Here is a 20,180-nt window from a genome sequence, read left to right on the forward strand (position 1 = left end):
GGTTGGCTATAACAACCTGTTCGTCACATAGTATATTTGCTAGGTAAAGTATTATAGAACTTTTCTACTTTTGCTTGCGTGCATGGATTTTAATGTAATTACGTCTCGTTCTTTCAGAAGATATACAAGGGGAAAAATATGAGTGAAGGGAATGGTTAGTATCTGATAAGATAACACCTGTCAGGAATTTGCAAGAGTTTAGATGTCTATCCACAGCCATATTAATAATAAAGATTCACCACACACCTTGCTAACTGCTTTGAACACTCTCCGCAATACAGCAAAATCTTTTCTCAAAAGCCCGGGAAAGAACAATGGAGAACAGTGATGAATAATATGTAATATGCAAGAATTGACAAATTGTAAGAGTAAATGACGAGTAATCCCAAAAGCATGAAGTCTCTTTATATAATAAGTCAGATGGAAAACTTTCTTCGATAACAGTAAAACACGAGAAGACCAAGAGAAAACAGAGGAAAAAGTAACACCAAGATAATTGACCTTCGACACCGTGTTTATCAAAGGGTCTCTAATGGCACAAGCATTATGGGATCTCAAAAAAGTTTTTGGATGCCTTTGGGTGAAATAAGCATTATATTTGGTAAGAAATAGATTAATCAAATAAATAAACAAATAACTAAATTTTGTATTACTTTCTACTTACTTTTATAAAAGTAGCATCGGCAACTATTTTTTCTAATTGATCACGATTTTCAACTACATTAAATGGTACAATTGATTATGAAAACAAAATGGAATTATAGTTTTAAGTTATGCAAATGTCAAAACAAAAATATGTTATTGATGTGTGGGCTAGAATGATAATGATTAGTTCTCTGCTTAGTCGGACATGTAGATAATCCAACAGGTGTCAGATGAATTATATATTCCCCTATCCTTATTATTATTACTCACTTATTACTGATTGTTCATTGTTGTTGGATTGTGTCGTGTTTTTGATGTGGAAATACATTGACGTTGTGGTCAGGCTAATCACGTGTTCTTGGTCTGAGTTGTGTTGAAGTCCTGTAGAATAGACACTGGGAGGGAATCTAGTGTAGATATTCGTCTAAGGTAAATTAACGTCCCATATGTGTAAATGTGGAAACCCAACCGTTATAACATTAGACGAAGTAAAACCGAGCGTTATAACAGTTATGACTTAGAGAACAAAGTAAATACATATACCTCTAAATGTATATGCATGTACTAATCAACAACCAAATTTTACACATTATGGATACTCAAATTATATTAAACAATACTTGAACATTATTTCATGATTTTTACTATAAAGAGATTTGAAGAGAAAAACGTTTCAACGAGAAATTAGTTTTTATTACAGACTAATATCAAACTGAAAATCGTTGAACATCAGGTAATCAATGAATAACTGCTTTGTACTGGTTTGTGACTATACATATGATCAACCACAGGAACTTTAAGTATTGTGGTAAAAACAAAGCCTATAGACCATTGAGATAGGATTGAATGAACATTCTGCAGCTTAAATAAAAGCTTACTTTAAAGTGAGTAATTTTAAGAAGCCCATAGTTCAGTGGTAGAAATAATCAGATACTGAGTAGTAAGTAGCTTCTAAATAGGTTCCGAAATTTCTGGTGAGCAACTGTACACTGGTTACTTATTGTCCGGCTGATATTAGTCAGGGATATAATTGAACTGGATATTATCTTTTTATCAGGATCCATATTTTATAAGCAGAATTTTAAAGAGTTAGTTGTGTGACTTAATGACCACTAACATAACAACAACATTTATTTTAGAGTGTAAACGTTTCTGAACTTCCTGTTTTTAGGCATCACTTTCAAGGTATAGATAGACATTTCAAGATTTATAATATTAGTTTCAACAAGTATCAGAATTCTAATAACAAATATACTACTTGTGATATCCCGATTAGTAGAAAACTGTATTTCTGACATTTCGTGACTTAATGTAAGCTACTTCTTTAGGGCAAAGAAATAACCGAAATCAGAAGTATAAATTTATTCTTTTATAATGTTGATATCTGATGTTAAGAACATCTTGAGTTTACTTGTAGTTTACTCTAACTAGCTTCATCAGATACTCTTGTTAAATGTAAACATTGTGTATCATGATATTGGTAGTGGTTTTTATTTTTCAATTGTAGATGTTAAGGACCGCAAATGATCAATCACTTAAAACATATATACACCGTTAGCGGACCACCTTGATGTTGACTTTTCAGTCAGTCAGTAACAGCGTAGAACTTCGTGCGTACGTACATCAGTTCGAAATGCCATACTACATTATGTTGACTTTTATTTATAATCAGAATTTGGCTAACATCTGAGTCCACGACACACTACTTAGACATTATATCTTACTCAGGCTTCATTAGTCTTTGCAAGTGCAATTTTCTTGCTTATTCTGTCATATAGGTAAACAGAAATAGATGATAAGTGAATAGTTGTGAGATTTGAACTGTAAAGAATTTTTTTAAACAAATATAATCTTGCATATGAGTGATGTGTTTGATTTTACTATAAGTCAATGAGTTGATCTGTTTTTCAAACTCTAAATAAATCAAAGAACTGACGATACTTTGGATAGTTCCCAAAAACGTTGAAAAATCGGACGTCATTTATTACAGTGATTTATGATCACACGGGTTTGTAAAAAAACGCTTCAATAAACGAAGATTTTACTCTGACATTATTAAACGACGTCATCTTATCAAGTATCAACTGTTTCTACAGAAGCAGTAAACTGTCTCCAAATAAATGAAGCAGAACCTGATCACTGGAAGTTAAATATTGTGACTCAGTTTTTCACTAAAAACTCGTTTGATTTCTAAGAAGAGAATTTTACTAATGATCTAAAGTCGGTGCGGAAAAGATTTTAACTGATATATCTTTTAATTTTTACATTCTTATATCATTTGAAGGAATCGACCATTATGTTTAGCCCTAGTGATCTAAGCTGATAAAACGAGATAGATTAGTATGATACTGTGGTATTCAAACATCAAATGTCAATAACTTCTTGGCAATAGTTATATTCGAAGACTTTATTATTCGAAATTGTACTACTCTTATTACCTGTTTTATGAGTGAACTTCCACCATTTACGCAGTTCAATGACTACATTACTTCCTTGGATTAAATTAAAGCTATTTTGCTGGCATTTATTTGAATTAAATGTTGACAACTTTGAACTGTCCATAATCACACCAGGAGGAGGTAACTGATGTAACCAGTTTCTTAACCGAGTCAATAATATTCGGATTGTATGAGGTAGTAATGCTTCTTGAGGACTTTCATAATCCAAATAGGCTGGTTGACGAGAAAATATTTTAGCATTGTTTGAAGGACGCCATCGTTTGGCTGGATCAGGTGAACGTGGAAAGTATAAGCCACAGAGAGCGCTTGAAGAAACGGGAGAATCGCTTGGTTTAAACATTGCAGGAAGTGTTGAATACTATGTATTATGGAGAGAGTTAGAAAAGAATGCTAATTAGTAAAATTGATGTTTACAACATAATTATGTTACTGAGTTTTAGACAGTTGTTTCTCTCTATCTCACACCTCAGGAAGCACAGTATCTTCACTCAGTTTCAGCAGTGAGCTTCCACATCATTTCTAAGTTGGTTGAATTCAAAGATTGTAGTTTCTCACCATAAATTCTATCTTTAAGTATATTAACAATCAGAAACACAAAAAGATATAAGGCTTGTTCCTAAAATCCATGTAGAAGTATGATGTCAATTTTACTCATCCCAATTATATTTAATTGTGGATTTACAATGTCTTTCAAATTAGGTTCCAAATAAATCTGACTAAGCTATCACAATAACACTGAACAAGTAAAAAGTGCAGTTTAATCGCAGAAGATACTTATGTATGGAGATAGAAATTTGTTTTGAGCATTGTTTTCTTTTATTTACTAATTAAATTTTAGGAATAAATCGTTTAGTCCTAACCTGAACTAATAGAAACAGTTTATTGTTCTCAATTTTCTAGTAAAAGCTGCCATATTTAGCTGACTTGAATGGATAATTTTGATTATTTAATTCAAATTATAACGATTTGAGTGTTTTTTGAGAGTATTTCATTTCTAGTCAGGTTGAGATGTTTATGGGTATCAGATATTCATCAGGAGAAATGTTTATTAAGCAATTAACAGTTTAAGAGAATGAAACTGCCTATTATCACTGATACATATCTTAAATTGAATGGTTTTTATTTGAAATGCTTGTGCAAAATGAAAGGAATATCAGAGCGACTAACAACACTACCATAATCACAAATGTTTGTTTCTTAAAATATTAAGTATCTAGTAGTATGGGCAAGGTATTGGCTGTGTATCTGAGTCTATCGTTCATGTCCAGTTATTGGGAGTTATATGCAGTGACAACATGATCTTTTTTTATCGAAAGCACGTATTAATATGTCGTTATTGATGAGTGGAGCCGATTATTTCATCGTTTGATGGAAAATCAGATAAGGAACATCCGTTCTTTACTGATTTTTAGAGTTGTAATCTTTGTCGGAATTGACTTTGTGTATACAACTGACAGGAAGAAATTCATCACGCAAGACGTCTCCAGTGTGTATGACTAAGTGTTTAAGCAATCAACATATCCATGCCTATTCAGAATTTATCACTGATCTCGCCTAATAGGTAGTTTTGCAATATATGTACCAAACATAATTAAGCTTGGGTGCAAATAGCAGACGTAACATGATAAAGTCTGTAACCTTACGTGCCACTTCATTACAAAGCTTGAATAGAGGGACTTAACTAATCGTTTTTCAAATATAAGTATTATCATTATTATTAATCAACACATGTGCTCGATAGTTATCTGTCTTAACTGTATTGCCACCTAGAATTATGCTTGATTAACAAAAACACTCAAATATTTTAGGTGAGTAGTCTAACTTACAAGCTTAATTACAATATTCCAGATGACTGAATACATAATAATAGTGTTTCAGAATTTTCATCTAATTTATCTGTTTATTCAGTTTTTCCATAAACGATCGACTGACATAGCTATTTGAGGCGAATTTCACTAGTCACTTCAAAATAATTGAACCAGACCATTTAGTTGGATACATATTTCGAAGTATTTTGCCTGTTATTGTTATACTCACAAGCCAAAGCACTTTTTATAATTAAGTAATAATTTGTAATGATTTATAATACTATAATTATTAGATCTACACTATTGCAGAGCTAAATCAAGGTGCCTTTGGGCTAAGTAAACCTTTCTGAGTGTGATTATCCTTGAAAGTGTCCTTTTGACTGATTCAACTGGGATTGTAGTCTATGGTTAAGAACCAAACACCAGAATCAATCACAGAAGTAGCTCTCATGTGGTATAGAAATTTAAAATTCGAACCATCATCCCTATTCTCTTGACACCTTGTCAAGATTTTTATTATGAAGAGGTTTGAACAATCGCGATTATGATGAACGGGTTTCGGAATGTTAAAGTAAATGCACAGAATGACATATAATAGATAAACTAAATAGTACTATGTAATCGAATGATGAATGATCATGAGACTCGATCATAGGCATGAATCTTTGGATTAACTGAGATCAAAGACAACATCACTAGCCAAAGTAATGAAATGTTCAACACAAGAATAATTATAATTTGAAGTCAATTGGAAGATAAAAATAATTTAGAAAATACTCAACGTTGAAGACACTCGAATGCTGATGAAACTAAGACTTAATTATTAAGCTTAACTTTTATCCAAAATATCACTTATTTACTTTATGAATGAGCATAGTGTTGATCGTATTGTCTCAAATTAAAAATCATGAATTTAATCTCAAAAAATGTTTTATTTCTTACACGTTTAGAATTATGTAATAATTTTGTAATACGTGAGAATAGTTGACGACGAGCACGACCATGACACATGATTAGAAATTCTTCAAATCGTTTTTGAAGTCTGTTAAATAAATAATTAAGTGAAGTTAATACTTGTCTCTGTTCTAAAATAAACATTGAGTAATCAATATGCGATTCAAACGATTAGAAAATAAATGAACTATTGATAAGTAGTGATAGTTCTAAAATATAGGATATAAAGGAATGACTACAGGTTTCTACTTCTATAAAATAGTTGAATATTTTATGTTTAACTATAGTAGCTTCAACATATACCAAACTAGCCATATTTTTTTATGAATGTAATACTCTTAGGAAAAGCAGGTTTTATGAAAAAAGTCCAAAAGTGATATCATTTTCTTCGAAAGGGAGGTCAATAGTTGACTTTTATTTGTTTATGAGTATCGTTACTCAAGGCGGTCTTCTTGAATATCTGGGCTACCTATTCCTCCGATCTAGATATTACATCAAGTTATCTGTTTTCTTGTTTGTTTTAGCACATCATTATGTCTATTGTGCACACAATCTATTCAGGCGCGTTTATGAAAAGTTTACAACCTTTCGCTATACGGGATACAAAAAGGTACAATCAGCGACATCATGGTGGCCGGCAATATGCATTGAAACGAATGAACATTAATCAAATGTGGATTACCGAACTCCTAACATCTAACTGGTCATCATTCAAAATTTATCGTCACAATCGATCAAGTTATAAGAAAAGGAAACTTGTTGAAATACTTTATGCTGAGAATTCTATGTTGTACCAAAAATATAATGTTGAATAAAGCTTCTAATAATAATGATGATAATAATAATAATAATAATACTAAGTTGATGTGAAGAAAAATATCAACTTTTGAGTACCACAGACAAAACCAAACCGTCACGAAACGACAACTGCGACCACATATTACTATGTGAACATTCTAGTTACGTGTTCTTAAGGTAGACTACAAAAAATATAAGTTCTAGGATCTTTATATTATTTAAAGAAGAACCAATTTCTCATTTTATTGCTTTTAAAATAAAATAGATTTCAACAAAAGTATATTGGAAGGCCATTAGGTTCAAACCCATCAATGTAATTTATATTAATATGTGGGAAACTTGCTGTTTTGTTATCATAACATGCTACCATCACCTTGTTACAACCATTATGAGTTATTTGCCATTAAAACAGAAATTACATCATAATATTGAGTTACTAAGTCATAATGTCCACGATGTCTTGTTCAAATGGTAGAGTTGCTTATACTACGATGTTTACAACTCAGTTATCACTCTGCGTGTTATTTTATACTTTGTTTGAATGTTTAATACTCATATAACATTTCACTCAGAGTTTAAAAAATGTCCTACTCAGTAGGACTTCATTGATCTACAAGAGAGAATTTAGCGATTCTTTATTTTTTACCCAAATACCCTTAAATGATTCTTTATAGGACATAACAACTCAACAAATAAAGAATTATTTGCCTCTTTTTATATTTTGTGACACATTCATTTAAATCCTCAATAATTAAATGCACCGTTGAACACCTAAGCCTAAATGATGTTTTTAATTTAGAAATTTAGTAGTTTAAACAAGTCAAATGGTAAAAAGGTATTTATAAATCGACAGTTGACATTCACTTTAGTACCAGTCGTTAGTATTACTAAGTTAAACTGTAATCTATGGTCTATGCTTTGATGTATGAATGCTTTGAATTGTAATGTTTGGTGTTTAGTGAGTCAAATTATTGGGAAATGTTCTAAGAATTTTCTCTATGTAATTTAAAAAGGCAACAAGGAGGAAATGCCAGTCTTTCCCACTTGATAACTGTTGATCTAAAGTTTCATACATTCAGCTCTACAATTACTGATGTTACAATCAAAACTCCTTGGGACAAATTTATAAGATATCTATTTGATGACAAATTTATAACTTACTGTTTAAGAATTAGTTTTTCACCAAACTCAGTAGAAACATCGAGGAATAGTGACGGAATTGCATGTCCGGGATTACTTATCTTTGTACATAAAAAATGAAACATTAAAATAATTGTATTCGGTATAATTCTGAAACTTTAACGGTTAAACCAAATGGTTATCGACTTCTATAATTTTAGAAGTACATTGTAAATAAAAGTAGATGAAGCTGAGCTCGTATGATCAGAAACATTTTCTTAGTATTCTAGTAGCAACGGTTGACTCAATTACAAAGACCTGTCTGGTTGCGTAGTGAACGAACATTCATATGTGGAAGGCTAATTTATTGTTTAATGCACAGTCTCACAGTAGTTTAATAATATGTGAAAATCATATATCAAATACATCATTAGCACATCTTCTTAGATTGTCTCTTACAAGCTTCAATGTTAGTTCATTCCTGTTGTTATCATGGGTGTTTTCAGTTTCCTTCTCTTTTCTATTCATCTAAATCTTCTCAACCTTCTGCTTGCAGACATTCCACCTACGACTGATGTGCATACTACATATCTGCAAATATGAGTAGTACACACAACCGTAGTAATTTCAACTTAAATATCAGTATACCTACATTCCTCTTAGCATTCATGCTTACCAATCCCCCTCGTATATACTAACCGCCTATTTTATTTTGTGCTATGAGAACATTTAAATAAAGATTGCACCGTCATAAACAATAACCTAGAAAACATTTTGAGTTCTCTTTTAATATTATTTATTTATTTACTAAAAGTAGTATCTAAAAGAAGTTGAATTTTCTGTGAAGTGCAGTTAAACGACAGGGATAATAGTAAACATTTTATATAAACCATCAGAGACTGATATCACCTGTACTACTATCTCAAACAGGAAAGAATTCAAGGCGTGCATAGTGTTTATTCGTTACACTATACCACTGTACGATCACAAGCTCACAGAAAATTGTGACCAAGTCCTTTAAGCTTTACAGTAGACTCTACACAACTTGAGTACTTAGTCAAAATACCAATGGTCATCATTGTCTAGCCTAATTAATAAGTGCTGTGGTATCTTGAAGCTTTTCGAGCTTTTGATTAAAGTCTTACCCTGTTAAAATTACTGCTTCGGTTGTTAGGCAATTATGCACCGATTATATTATCTTTTGACAGATTTTCATTTCTATGCTGTAAATCATCAAGAAATTTATTCTAAGTAATTCCTAACAAACCGCCTCACTCTAATCAGTCACAAAATAAATAGTGAATTGTAAATTCTGCTAAAAGCCTTCTAAACTTAGCAACTAATCATATTCTCTTTAATCAGAAGAGATTGTCCCATTAACAAATCGACAAAGACCATAGGAACTGATTGGGAGTTTTCAACTGACATATATACTTACATTAAAAAACTTCATTTCATTAATCTGACAGAAACAAAACTAATGGCATCAATAGAAATAAGTTAGGCCAATCAAATCACAATTAATATCTGATTCCATGTCATCTTAATATGTTTTGTAATATTAGGGACAAACTAATGTATAAATATCGTTGCGTATGAATGCATAAATTTACCTGCCATGCATGAGGATTTTGATTGGATGTGATCCTATAAAAGTGATTCATATGTAGCTTGCATTTCATCTGTATAAAGAAAAGAAAATTTATTAAAAAAAGACATACATCAGTTATACGTGAATAATTAAATGACTAATGTAAATTATAGTTAGTAAATTGTAAGTATTTCATTTTGATCTAGTTTAAGGGGTATAATAAAGTTTTGCAAAAGTTTAAACAACTTTCTTTATGTAATTAAAATGTTTTTCTTCTATCTCATGTACTATAACTTGTTTTATTATTCTAAATGAAACTGCTTGAATGAGTGTACTTGGAGACATCTGTGTCAGACGTTAATAACTATAATGTTTGTAGTGAATAAGAACACCAGTGGGGACAATCGAATGTATTTAACACAAAATTATAGGACTTGTAAATAAAATCTAACAATCATAAAGTAAATGCTTCATTTGCAAACTGCCCATCAATTGTCTCAAAATGACTCAGACTTCATTGTTCTTGTATTTTCATACAAATTGCATCCTGTTTCCATTCTTTACTATTTGATCCTCTTGTCTCTCTGCTGCCAGACCTTCTGTTCACGACTAACATCATATACTACTTATGTCAATATAAGTAGCACACACCACATGTTCATTTAAGGAATGTCCTAGTAAGCGATCTAAAGACACAATTCTCATTAGTCTTGATTAGAAAATCCTGGGTTTTATTACACCAATCATTTTAGGTATATGATGGTACAGATAGACGTAACAGATCTTCAGTGATCCCTAGATTTTATTTTATTTAACCCTACTAGGTAATATGGCTGAACTTTATTCCATGTTATTTGGTAGTATCAATAGACATCACATCCAATACATAGATAGCTCGAAGATGAACATGTAGACTTTCATTTGGTTATTGCATAATATTAATAATAATTAAAAATTACACTTTCTATAAATATACTGTATTTTGCTAGAACAAAATTTTCAAATGCATGCATTCTTACATTCTTGTAAAATTTATCTCTCTCACTTTCTCTCTCTCCCTCGACAACTGTAAATGAGCATTAGAATTAACAGATGAAATCATCACATGAATTCACTTGTCATATATGATATGGTGTACTTAATTACACAACACCATACATTACTTATTGTGAAATGTTCAACCGGGTTACTTGTGAAGTAGTAACTCACTGATGATAATGGTGGATGTGTCGCTTAATTTTGTGGATTAGTTGAAGTTAGACGTTAACATTGTTGGATACTGGCCGGCTCAGTGGTCTAATGGTTAGGCGCCTAGAGAGAGACTGATGAGTCCTGGGTTCGAATCCCGCGGGGCGGGGTCGAGCATGCGCACTGCTCAGGAGTCCCACAATAGGACGAAACGGCCGTCCAGTGCTTCCAGGTTCTCCATGGTGGTCTAGTTTCAATTGACTCATGATCTCAACTGTTGAAATTACTACAATCTCCACAAAACCTCTTCTGATTCTTAAAATAAGTTTTGTGTTCATATGAATGAAGATTGTTTATTTTGATGTTAAAAAATTCATGAAGTAATTTTCAAGTACACTCTTATGTTTTTAATTAACTAAAATTTATGAAATTCGGTGTTTCAGTGAAACATAAGATTGTACTTCAAGTGTGTTTTAGCCACAGTTATCTTAAACAAAAGCATTTTTCTTTATGATTTATTCATATTTATGACTGTTCAATAAATGAAAGGCGAAATGAATAGAATACAGTTAAATGACTTTCCATCCGGTATCGAATTACCATTGTAATATGCCAGTTCTGATGATAGTGATCATAATTTCGATTACTTCACTTGTTTAGTTCGATGTTCATCTCGTATTGGATGAATAGACGTATGTTTATGAGTTTGATGACCGATGATCATATGAATAATTTATGTATGTACACTCGATTGACTGAAACAGAACTTTAGAATGTTGATAAAAGTTTTAGTTAAACGTGGGTTACAATATGATGTTCTGAGAATTCTATGTTGTACCGAAAATATAATACTGAATAAAGCCATCAATAATAATAAACAGGGTTGTTCGACTTAATTGCTTCTTATTCAGTTACGGTTACTCATGAACCACTAAGTGCTGTAACTAGGGTTCATTTGAATGGCAAGTATACAGCTAACTAATCAGGGCATTTCTGTCACGAGCACTAAAAAATTAACTAGAATAGATATTAATGAATGATTCGTTCCTTTCTTTCGTAATGGTTGCGGTTACTATACTGACCTATGTATACGGAGATTACTTACAGAGTTTTCCTGATGTTCCATCACTCACTAATTTTAACTAACTTTATTTTTGTTGATTTTGTAAAACCTGGTTAGGTAACTGATTGAAAATGTGAAAATGTCACTGTCAGGTGTAAAAGTAGTCAGCGACTGAAATGTTATTCAATCTCATTGGATAGCCAAACAGAAAAACTGACAGTAAAGTGCGAGTTTTGATTCAAATTCTAGTCTTATTTCAACATCAATCAGAATATCTGTTGTTGAGGACGTTAGATCCCCAGAACTCACTTGGAAAAGGTCCTAATTTTGTAATTTTATTCTGAAAATTTGAGTGTTATGTTTTCGCTCCAAAAGACGTTCAGTTGACCTACAGCTTACATTTCCCACTCGGAAATCCTTGACTGTCATTGGCTGACGGATTTTTCAGTACGTTATTTTGTGGCTCTTCCAAGGGCGTTTCTATCATTGTATAAACAAGCTTGATTTGTGTGTTTAGTGACCTCGTATTTTCTAGGTACTTGTAGAATACATTCTCTACGCCTGATCAAAACTTCTTGATCTAGTTAGCAGGGCCGAGGACAACGGATCTGTATCTTTGACCTTCGTTCCGTTTACCGAGTAAGGTGAACTCGTAATAACATCCAAGCATATCATCTGTATGTTACAGACTGATAATTATCATGATTTAAATATTATATGAAAACATAAACCCTCTGTTCTTTAATGTGCTTCACAGACAGAATTATTTGATTGAGTTTTGAATACTGAGTCATAAAATTCTCAAACACAAGTATGTTGTTCCTTAACTTTATGATTACAGTGAACCAGAGAAAAAGAGGTTTCCTTCAGTGAAATGCCATTTGTATTAACTTTTAATATTTAAGTCGACTCGAAATAAGATTACTCATATTAAATATTCAACTTGCCTTTAAAATTAATAAAAAATATGCATAAAATTACCTGTTTTGATTCAAAATCTGTTAAAGCTCTAGCTAGAATAGTTTGTCCTTTTTTTAAAGGACGTACACGATGATAAATTGAACCGAGATTATCCAATAAACGATCACATAACTTAAGTGCTTTTAAATGATCTGCCAATGTTTCTTCAAAATGCTGTTCTAAGAAATAATAAAACATAATATGTATTTATGTGAAAAAATCCTTACAAATATAATAATAATGACGTATTGAAAATCGTATAGCATAAGGTCATAATGAGTTTGGAACTTCAATTGTATGTTACAAAAATGAAGTTTGTAAGAACTATGTTTGATCGTAAAGTGCCGACAATTTTCATAAACAAAGTCGAACGAATAACCAGAAGGATATTATCTTCATACAAATATTCAACAATATTTGAACGATTAATTTGACAATAATTATACACCAATTATATAAATGACATTATTTGTGCTATTGGAAATAATCTCAGCGATTCCAACGTTTCGTCCAACAAACGTGTCTAGACTTCTTCAAACTCATAATTAAAATCAAAATGACCAGAGTATATAAATATGGCTAGGTAGGCTTTTAATATAGATTTGATTGTCGAACGTCCTTTATTATCTGATTATTTTAGTTATAATTGCTTTGAAGAAATATAGACAAGATTGTTGGACGAAACGGTGGAATTATTCAGATGTCAGTCGCTGAGATTATTTAAAGTGTGACATTTATACGTAACACTATCTTTAGTAATTCAATGCAGTTCTACAAATATCTGGACTAGTAAAAAAAGACAATTACTAGATCTAAGCATGCTTATCTAAACAAATGCCATTAAAATGAATTATTTTCAAGTTCAGTAGAAAAACAATTGACTGTAAAGACTTTGTAAAGAAAGTAGCAAACAGTGGATATAAAATAGGGGCCAACAGTGAATAACCGATAGAAGGTATATAAAGTTAAACAGATTATACATTTTAATAGCATCATCATTGTTCAAGTATATTAGAGTCAATGAAAGGACACAAAAAGATTATTTTTGTCTGATCATAAAAGAATGAACTAAACATCGATGGAAGTAAACGTCTAATTATTCGATGAATTCACTTTTTGTGTTGTATATGTCGAGGAGACAGCTAGACAATTAAAATTATTCAATTTAGGTTGTTTGAACTTGCCTAATTTATGTATCGGTTCAAGTTAACAAACTACACAACAACTGTTGACAATCTAAAAGAATCTAATGGAATAAACAAAAATGCATTCGGAAAGAAACGAAGGGAATTGGCAATGTTATATCATTACTCGAAAGGTTTTAAATAGTTGTCCCCGAGAAGTTGCTCACTTAAGTTTCAGAAAATATTGAACTATTACGTAACATAAATTATCCTCAAAAAATTTCAAATAGATGACATTATTTCCAAGCAATTAATCCCTTTGATAAATTTTAATAATGTAATATGAAGATGAAGATTAACAGGACTAGTCTAGTTGACGTTTTATTTTGGTATATAAATGTTCTTAAGAAGTGTATTAGGTGTGATCAAATTGTTCGAAATGGATTGCGCTAATATATCACCACATAGGTCTGATAATCTTCGTCTTCATATTACATTATCGACATTATTTCAGTTTAATAAGTTTTCAGATACATTGCTAAATATTACAACTTCTGTTATATCCCGATAAGAATAATGAATGGTAGTTTTTGAGATCCATTTATGGACCAATACTATTGTGGTGTGTGCTACTTATATTGATATAAGTAGTATATGTCGCGAGTTAAAACGTAATATCTGGCAGCAGAAGATGAGGTGAAGATCAAGAAATGAAGAGCTAGAGCACAATGGAATTTGTAAGAAAACGCATGTACAATGGAATGGGAGACAATGGAATAGTGTTTGCAACGGAAACAGTCCAGTTTGATATGATGCATTGATATTTTGCAAATTGACGATTGACTTTATGGTATTCAGATTTTATTGAGATAGTCTGTAGTTTTTGTGTTAATTACATTCGATCGTCCCCACTCGTGTTCTGTTCACTACGCTATGAGTATATTTTTATCGTATATTTGTTATGTAACTAAACTGTTCATATTCATGTCGCTCTTATTATCAGTTTTAATTTGACTCATAGACTATTACTATACGATTTACCATTCTTGAGTTATGGCCTGTCTGTTAATTACTATCTCCCTCATTCACAACCACTTTTGACCAAATATTGTACAAATGTTATTTTCTATTTTATAGTACGTTGTGGTCTGTTTGATTGGTATATAAACCGAGTATGTTTGAAATAGATGATTCATATTGCAGAAGCTGAGATTGGTGTTCTGGGCTTAACTGGCTGGGCTAGACAGGAGGCGAGACCAATCAGGACTCTGAGCTACTCTCACGTGTTTTATGCGTCACTGGTTCGATTGATAATTCACTGCTCTCTGATCGGCGATATCGTTGCGTTAGACAATAAACAGGGCACACAGGCGCACAGGTTACAACAACTTTATAGATGAAACTGTCCTATCAATGTATTCTGTTAGTATGTACTTTTTAGTTAGTAAATCATATCAACATTCAAAGAATTTATGTATTATTGTCAATAGATGTGAACTTACATTTAATTGTGAATTCATTTCATATATTGATAATATTCTTGAGGCATGATTTTCTGTTGCATCTAGCCAATCCATAACTGTGCGAATGGAATGAATTACCTAAAATGTAATGATCAGAAACAAACATCAAATAAACCTTCAATGTAAATAATTTCAAGGATAGATCATTATATGTAACTTAAAAATGTATACTTACCATTTACTATTGTACAATGAGTTTTGAAATTTTGTTCGGAGTCAAACTTTGTTCATTGATTCACTGAATACCGCTAATAATTTTGATTAAATTGGTCGGTTTGTATAGCGTGTACAAGACGCTATGCAATAAAATAAACTTATTTTATTCTATCCATGCTTTCTTCAGAAACTATATCTAGACTTAAACCTCAATATATTGAATATTAGGCAGCAGTATTTATAGTGACATATCATAATTCTCTTGAGAACATCCTCTTCTTCAAAATGGAATATAATTCTGAACAAAATGACCCACCGTGAACTTTACACAATCTGGTAGATGTTAGTAAACTACAGTAAGAGCGTGTCAAATGACTCACCTACTCAATTCATATATAAGTCTACATTACCAGTGTAGGCAGTCTCTAGCATTGTTATGCAGTCAAAACACATATGACTGAAATATATTCTAGAGTAGTGACTTCAAACTCAAAAAATGAGTAAGTTACTTTTTCATCTTACTATCAAATGTACCATTTAAAGTAACACATAGATGTTTCTAGATATTTATGTTTGTAATTATATTAAGATGAGATGAACTTTGGTCTTAGTCTCATATTCATTTTATCAATGTTTAGTATGTTTAACATTTTAGTAAATAACTTATGAAATCAATAGTCACAAATGAAACATTGAAATATACATAGAAAAAGCACATTAAAATAAAACCTGTAATTTGATAAATGATATTTGACACTAACAGTGAATATTGAAAATTATCAGAAGTCTTAATTCATTAAAACAACGAAAAAAAAACGAGAACAAACATTCATGGATTGTCTGAATAGAAATTTTTTTAAAAATTAAGTACAGAGTAATGAGAATACTCAGTTGTGTATTTTTTAAAAATTGATTATGGTAGTTTTCAAACCAAAAGTTTTTTATGGCGAGACTCTAATTTATGAACGAGACAATCAGAAGTGTTTGAGAGATTTCAAGGTCATGGCGCCAACTTCAGTGCTTAATGCTAACGTACGGTCGGTTCCCAAGGAATTTGGTACAAAACGTGATAACTGAAGGGTTGTAACAAATAAAACGGCGAGACTATATTTTGTGGACGAATCAATCAGGTATAACTTAACAGGTCTCGGATTTTGGCGCGAAAGCCTACCATCCATTTGGCTAAATAGATTTTTGGCATTAGAGCTGATTTCAGTTCGTGATGAAAACCCTATATATAATTCCTAACTAAGGCGAATTATGACAATTATTGCGAACTGGATAATAAAAGCACCAGTAACACTGGTTGCAGCCAGGTATTACAATATATACGGATGATTGGAGAGCCAGCAAACTCCTACATAGGCTTGGTTCTGTGCATCGTGTCGTTATCCACAAGCGGTATTTTGTGTACTCAACAACCGGAGTACACACAAGCAATATTGAAGATATGTGGTCCAGGCTGAAAGAGTTTTCGAGACTTTATCATGGATCCAGAGGCCGACTATTCTGTAGCCATTTGGATGATTTCCTCTACTGCATGCATTACGATTTTAGAACCTGTGAACATTTTTCTAAAGTTGACAAGTTTTTGAACCACGTATAAGAAGTGTATCCACTTTATTTCTTTGGTTTTGTGTAATATATTTTTACCCTTTACTTACTGTTTGCTGATTGACTAATATTTATCAATGTCACTTAAGATTCGTTCAAAGGTCGTTCATAAATTATAGTCTCGCCGTTTTTATTTGATATCTGCCAGTATTTGAATGTTCTACATTTTTTCAATGGACAGGTTTGACTTTGTTTATGGAAAAAACAACATCTTAATAAACTATACTGTTTATTAATTTAAAGTAGATAACAAAGTTATCCTTTGAGAGGAAATCTTTTCAATCTCTGTTGACTATGGTTAAGGTTTAATTTCTTTAATGTTTATCAAGATCGTACAAACGCATAATACAAATACAAAGTTGTTTTGTTAGTAATATCGAACGACTAGATTAAAAACAGTATGGGAACACTGTTAACTAATCAGAACATACAAACAAGAAAAATATATATGTGTAAAACTAATAATAACTAGCAATTAGCATTGTTATGAAGTTATACAACAAAATACTTTAATACAAACTTGATTTTATTTAACGTCTTCTACATAAAATAACTTTTGTTATTTATTTACACATATCTTTAAGCTAATCTAATATCACAGATTGAAATCATGAGTCAATTGAAGCTAGACCACCATGGAAAACCTGGAAGCACTGAACGGTCATTTCATCTTAGTATGGGAATCCTCAGCGGTGCTAACTGACGATCCCGCCCGCCGCGAGATTCGAACACGGGACCTATCAATCTCGCGCGCGAGCACTTAACCATTAGACCACTGAGTCGGCCAGTATCCAACAATGTTAATATCTAATTTCAACTAATCCACGAAATTGAGCCACCGTACACCATTGTCTTCAGTGAAGTAGGCGCTTTATGAAATGAATATATATTTTATGAATGACAGCATACATTAAATCTAACATATTAATGGTTTAGAAACTAAAACGAACTAGTAAAAAACATTAGATATAATTTCTTGTCAGAAGAAAATCAATAAGATGGCGAGATAAGTTTGTATCTGGTGTCGTAACCGCAACTTGTTCTGTTACAGTTAATAACAGCTGAGCAGATATATGTAAATTAAAGATAATAGTTCTAACATTTATGTAAGTGTTTTTGCAATAATTATGGCTTTTTAGAAATTATGTGTATGTGTGTGATGTAGATTATTCCTGTCAGTTTGTTAAAATGGATAGAATTTTAATTAACAGTGAAAATATTCATCAGAAAACTAATTAGTTGATACATGAAAGAATTGGTTACATCTTGACAAAGCAAGGGATGAATATCATTATGATGGGTGTTGGTCATAAGAAAACGAAAAAGAGGTTAAATGTTTCGAATAAATATTTCCAATTGTAATTGTTTCGTCATATGAGATACGATCTTGTGATTTCATAACAGACTTAAAAGATAAGTTTTTGGAGTTGAGATTTTAGTCATTTCAGTTGTTGAGATCATGAGTCAATCCTGCGAGGCGGGATCATGGATGCGCACTGCTGATGAGTCCCACAATATGACGAAACGGTCTTCCAGTGCTTCCAGATTTTTCATGGTGGTCTAGCTTCAATTGACTTATGATCTCAACAATTGAAATTTTTAAATTCTCCTAGTTCACATCACATATATGATCTTAGTTAAATAACTATTGAAAACCAACAAGCACAAACAGATGTTTCGTTTAGGTATGTGCTCCTCAACAGTCTCTATACACATCATGTACACCACTGGATAGAGAATCATTGGTTTGAAAGTTAAGCACTCGTTGCAAAACTTTAGATTATAGTCTCGAGCCCTAGTAAAATTGTGATTATTTAATGCTTTATAGTTTCTAATAAATAATTAACAAAGACCCACTCGTAATGTAAACTATGAGAGTTAAAACACTTGAAGTAAAACTGTAAAACTCGATAACTCATTATTGTTTATACCATTACACTTTATACCAATGTCACATCTTAATTTAAATGATTTATATATATAATAACATATATAATAAAAATGAAGGTATAGGTCCGATGTAAAGCATATAAATCAAAATATCACATCTAGGTAATCAAAAGTGTATTGATTATTACTTATGTCTAATAGCATACGGAGCTCTCGTATATTTGAATGTTTTTGTATTTTGTGCTTTTTTCATTGTAAAATTCAAGAGGTTTCTGTGGCATAATTGACTTCATAGTTCTTTATTTGATTTATGTATATTGTCTGAATATCAATGTGTTTACTAAAACAATGAAATCTAACTCTCTACACTAAGTAATATATATACAATATATAATACAAACATGATAGATTTTAAAAGTCATTCATTATTCCCACATTTAAGAACTTAGAAGATATTCAAATAATTCCATCATGAAAACTAATAGAAGAATAGTTATGAATTAATATGACTCTCATTCATTCATATTAATAAAGACAGTTTATTCTATTTAATCCAATTTTTATGACACCAATTTTCTTTCTTTTTTTTTCTTTTCTTTCTCTTTTCTTTTTTTGGTATTCACAGTTAATAAAATTAATATTTAAACATTCATAATATAAAACTATTCAATTTTAAGGTCACATTTATGTACAATATACAATGTAACACATTATACACTTGTTTAAATGTATCATCTTATAAATGCCTTAATCATTTGAAAGTATAATAGAGGGTAATATGAATTCAGGATTTTAGTGAGTTCTATGTCAAAAAAAGAAATTGTTGAAGAATACAATATAAAATTTAGAAATTTATTGAATCATTTAAAGTTCCAATGATTATTATATATGAGTGTTAAATGTTCAATATATCAATAAACTTTTAAGAAGAATATCTTATGTGAAAAGAAAGTTTGTTTATTTATTTAATGGTCACTTGTTTTTCTATTGTCCTTAAATGATACAATTTACTAATTGATTAGCACAAATATGATAGTTACATTGTTTAAAATTAATTCATAAGAGATAAAAATGTATGATAATAGAATAAGTGAAATGTGATCAGATATGTAATATAGGACTTATGTTTTTGTCTATTTTAGAACTCATTAAATGGATGTACTTATATCCCAATGTTTCTGTTTATATGAGTACTCAATTTCAATAATTTAGATTTTGAATGCTTAACAAGTTATTCACTGAATTGATAAGTCGAAATAGACAGAAGTTTATGCAATGGATATGATGG

General features: G+C 31.2%; 1 protein-coding gene across 5 annotated transcripts in view; it reads right to left on the bottom strand.

Moving 5' to 3' along the window:
- Positions 1-20,180, bottom strand: part of MS3_00004034 (uncharacterized protein) — a 60,560-nt gene that overhangs the window by 19,552 nt on the left and 20,828 nt on the right. For 3 of the 5 annotated variants that reach the window (XM_051211921.1, XM_051211922.1, XM_051211919.1), the window contains exons 4-10: positions 15,212-15,310; positions 12,607-12,759; positions 9,397-9,465; positions 7,826-7,905; positions 5,855-5,954; positions 3,084-3,462; positions 665-717 (exon numbers count right to left, since the gene is read on the bottom strand). In XM_051211921.1, the coding sequence (XP_051073295.1) occupies positions 665-717; positions 3,084-3,462; positions 5,855-5,954; positions 7,826-7,905; positions 9,397-9,465; positions 12,607-12,759; positions 15,212-15,310 (933 nt within the window). Of the gene's footprint in view, positions 1-664; positions 718-3,083; positions 3,463-5,854; positions 5,955-7,825; positions 7,906-9,396; positions 9,466-12,606; positions 12,765-15,211; positions 15,311-15,407; positions 15,827-20,180 lie in introns of those variants that run through there. The other 2 variants (XM_051211920.1, XM_051211923.1) reach the window with 2 other exon arrangements.

Source organism: Schistosoma haematobium, chromosome 1 (assembly GCF_000699445.3).
Source record: "Schistosoma haematobium chromosome 1, whole genome shotgun sequence".
Classification (NCBI taxonomy): domain Eukaryota; kingdom Metazoa; phylum Platyhelminthes; class Trematoda; order Strigeidida; family Schistosomatidae; genus Schistosoma; species Schistosoma haematobium.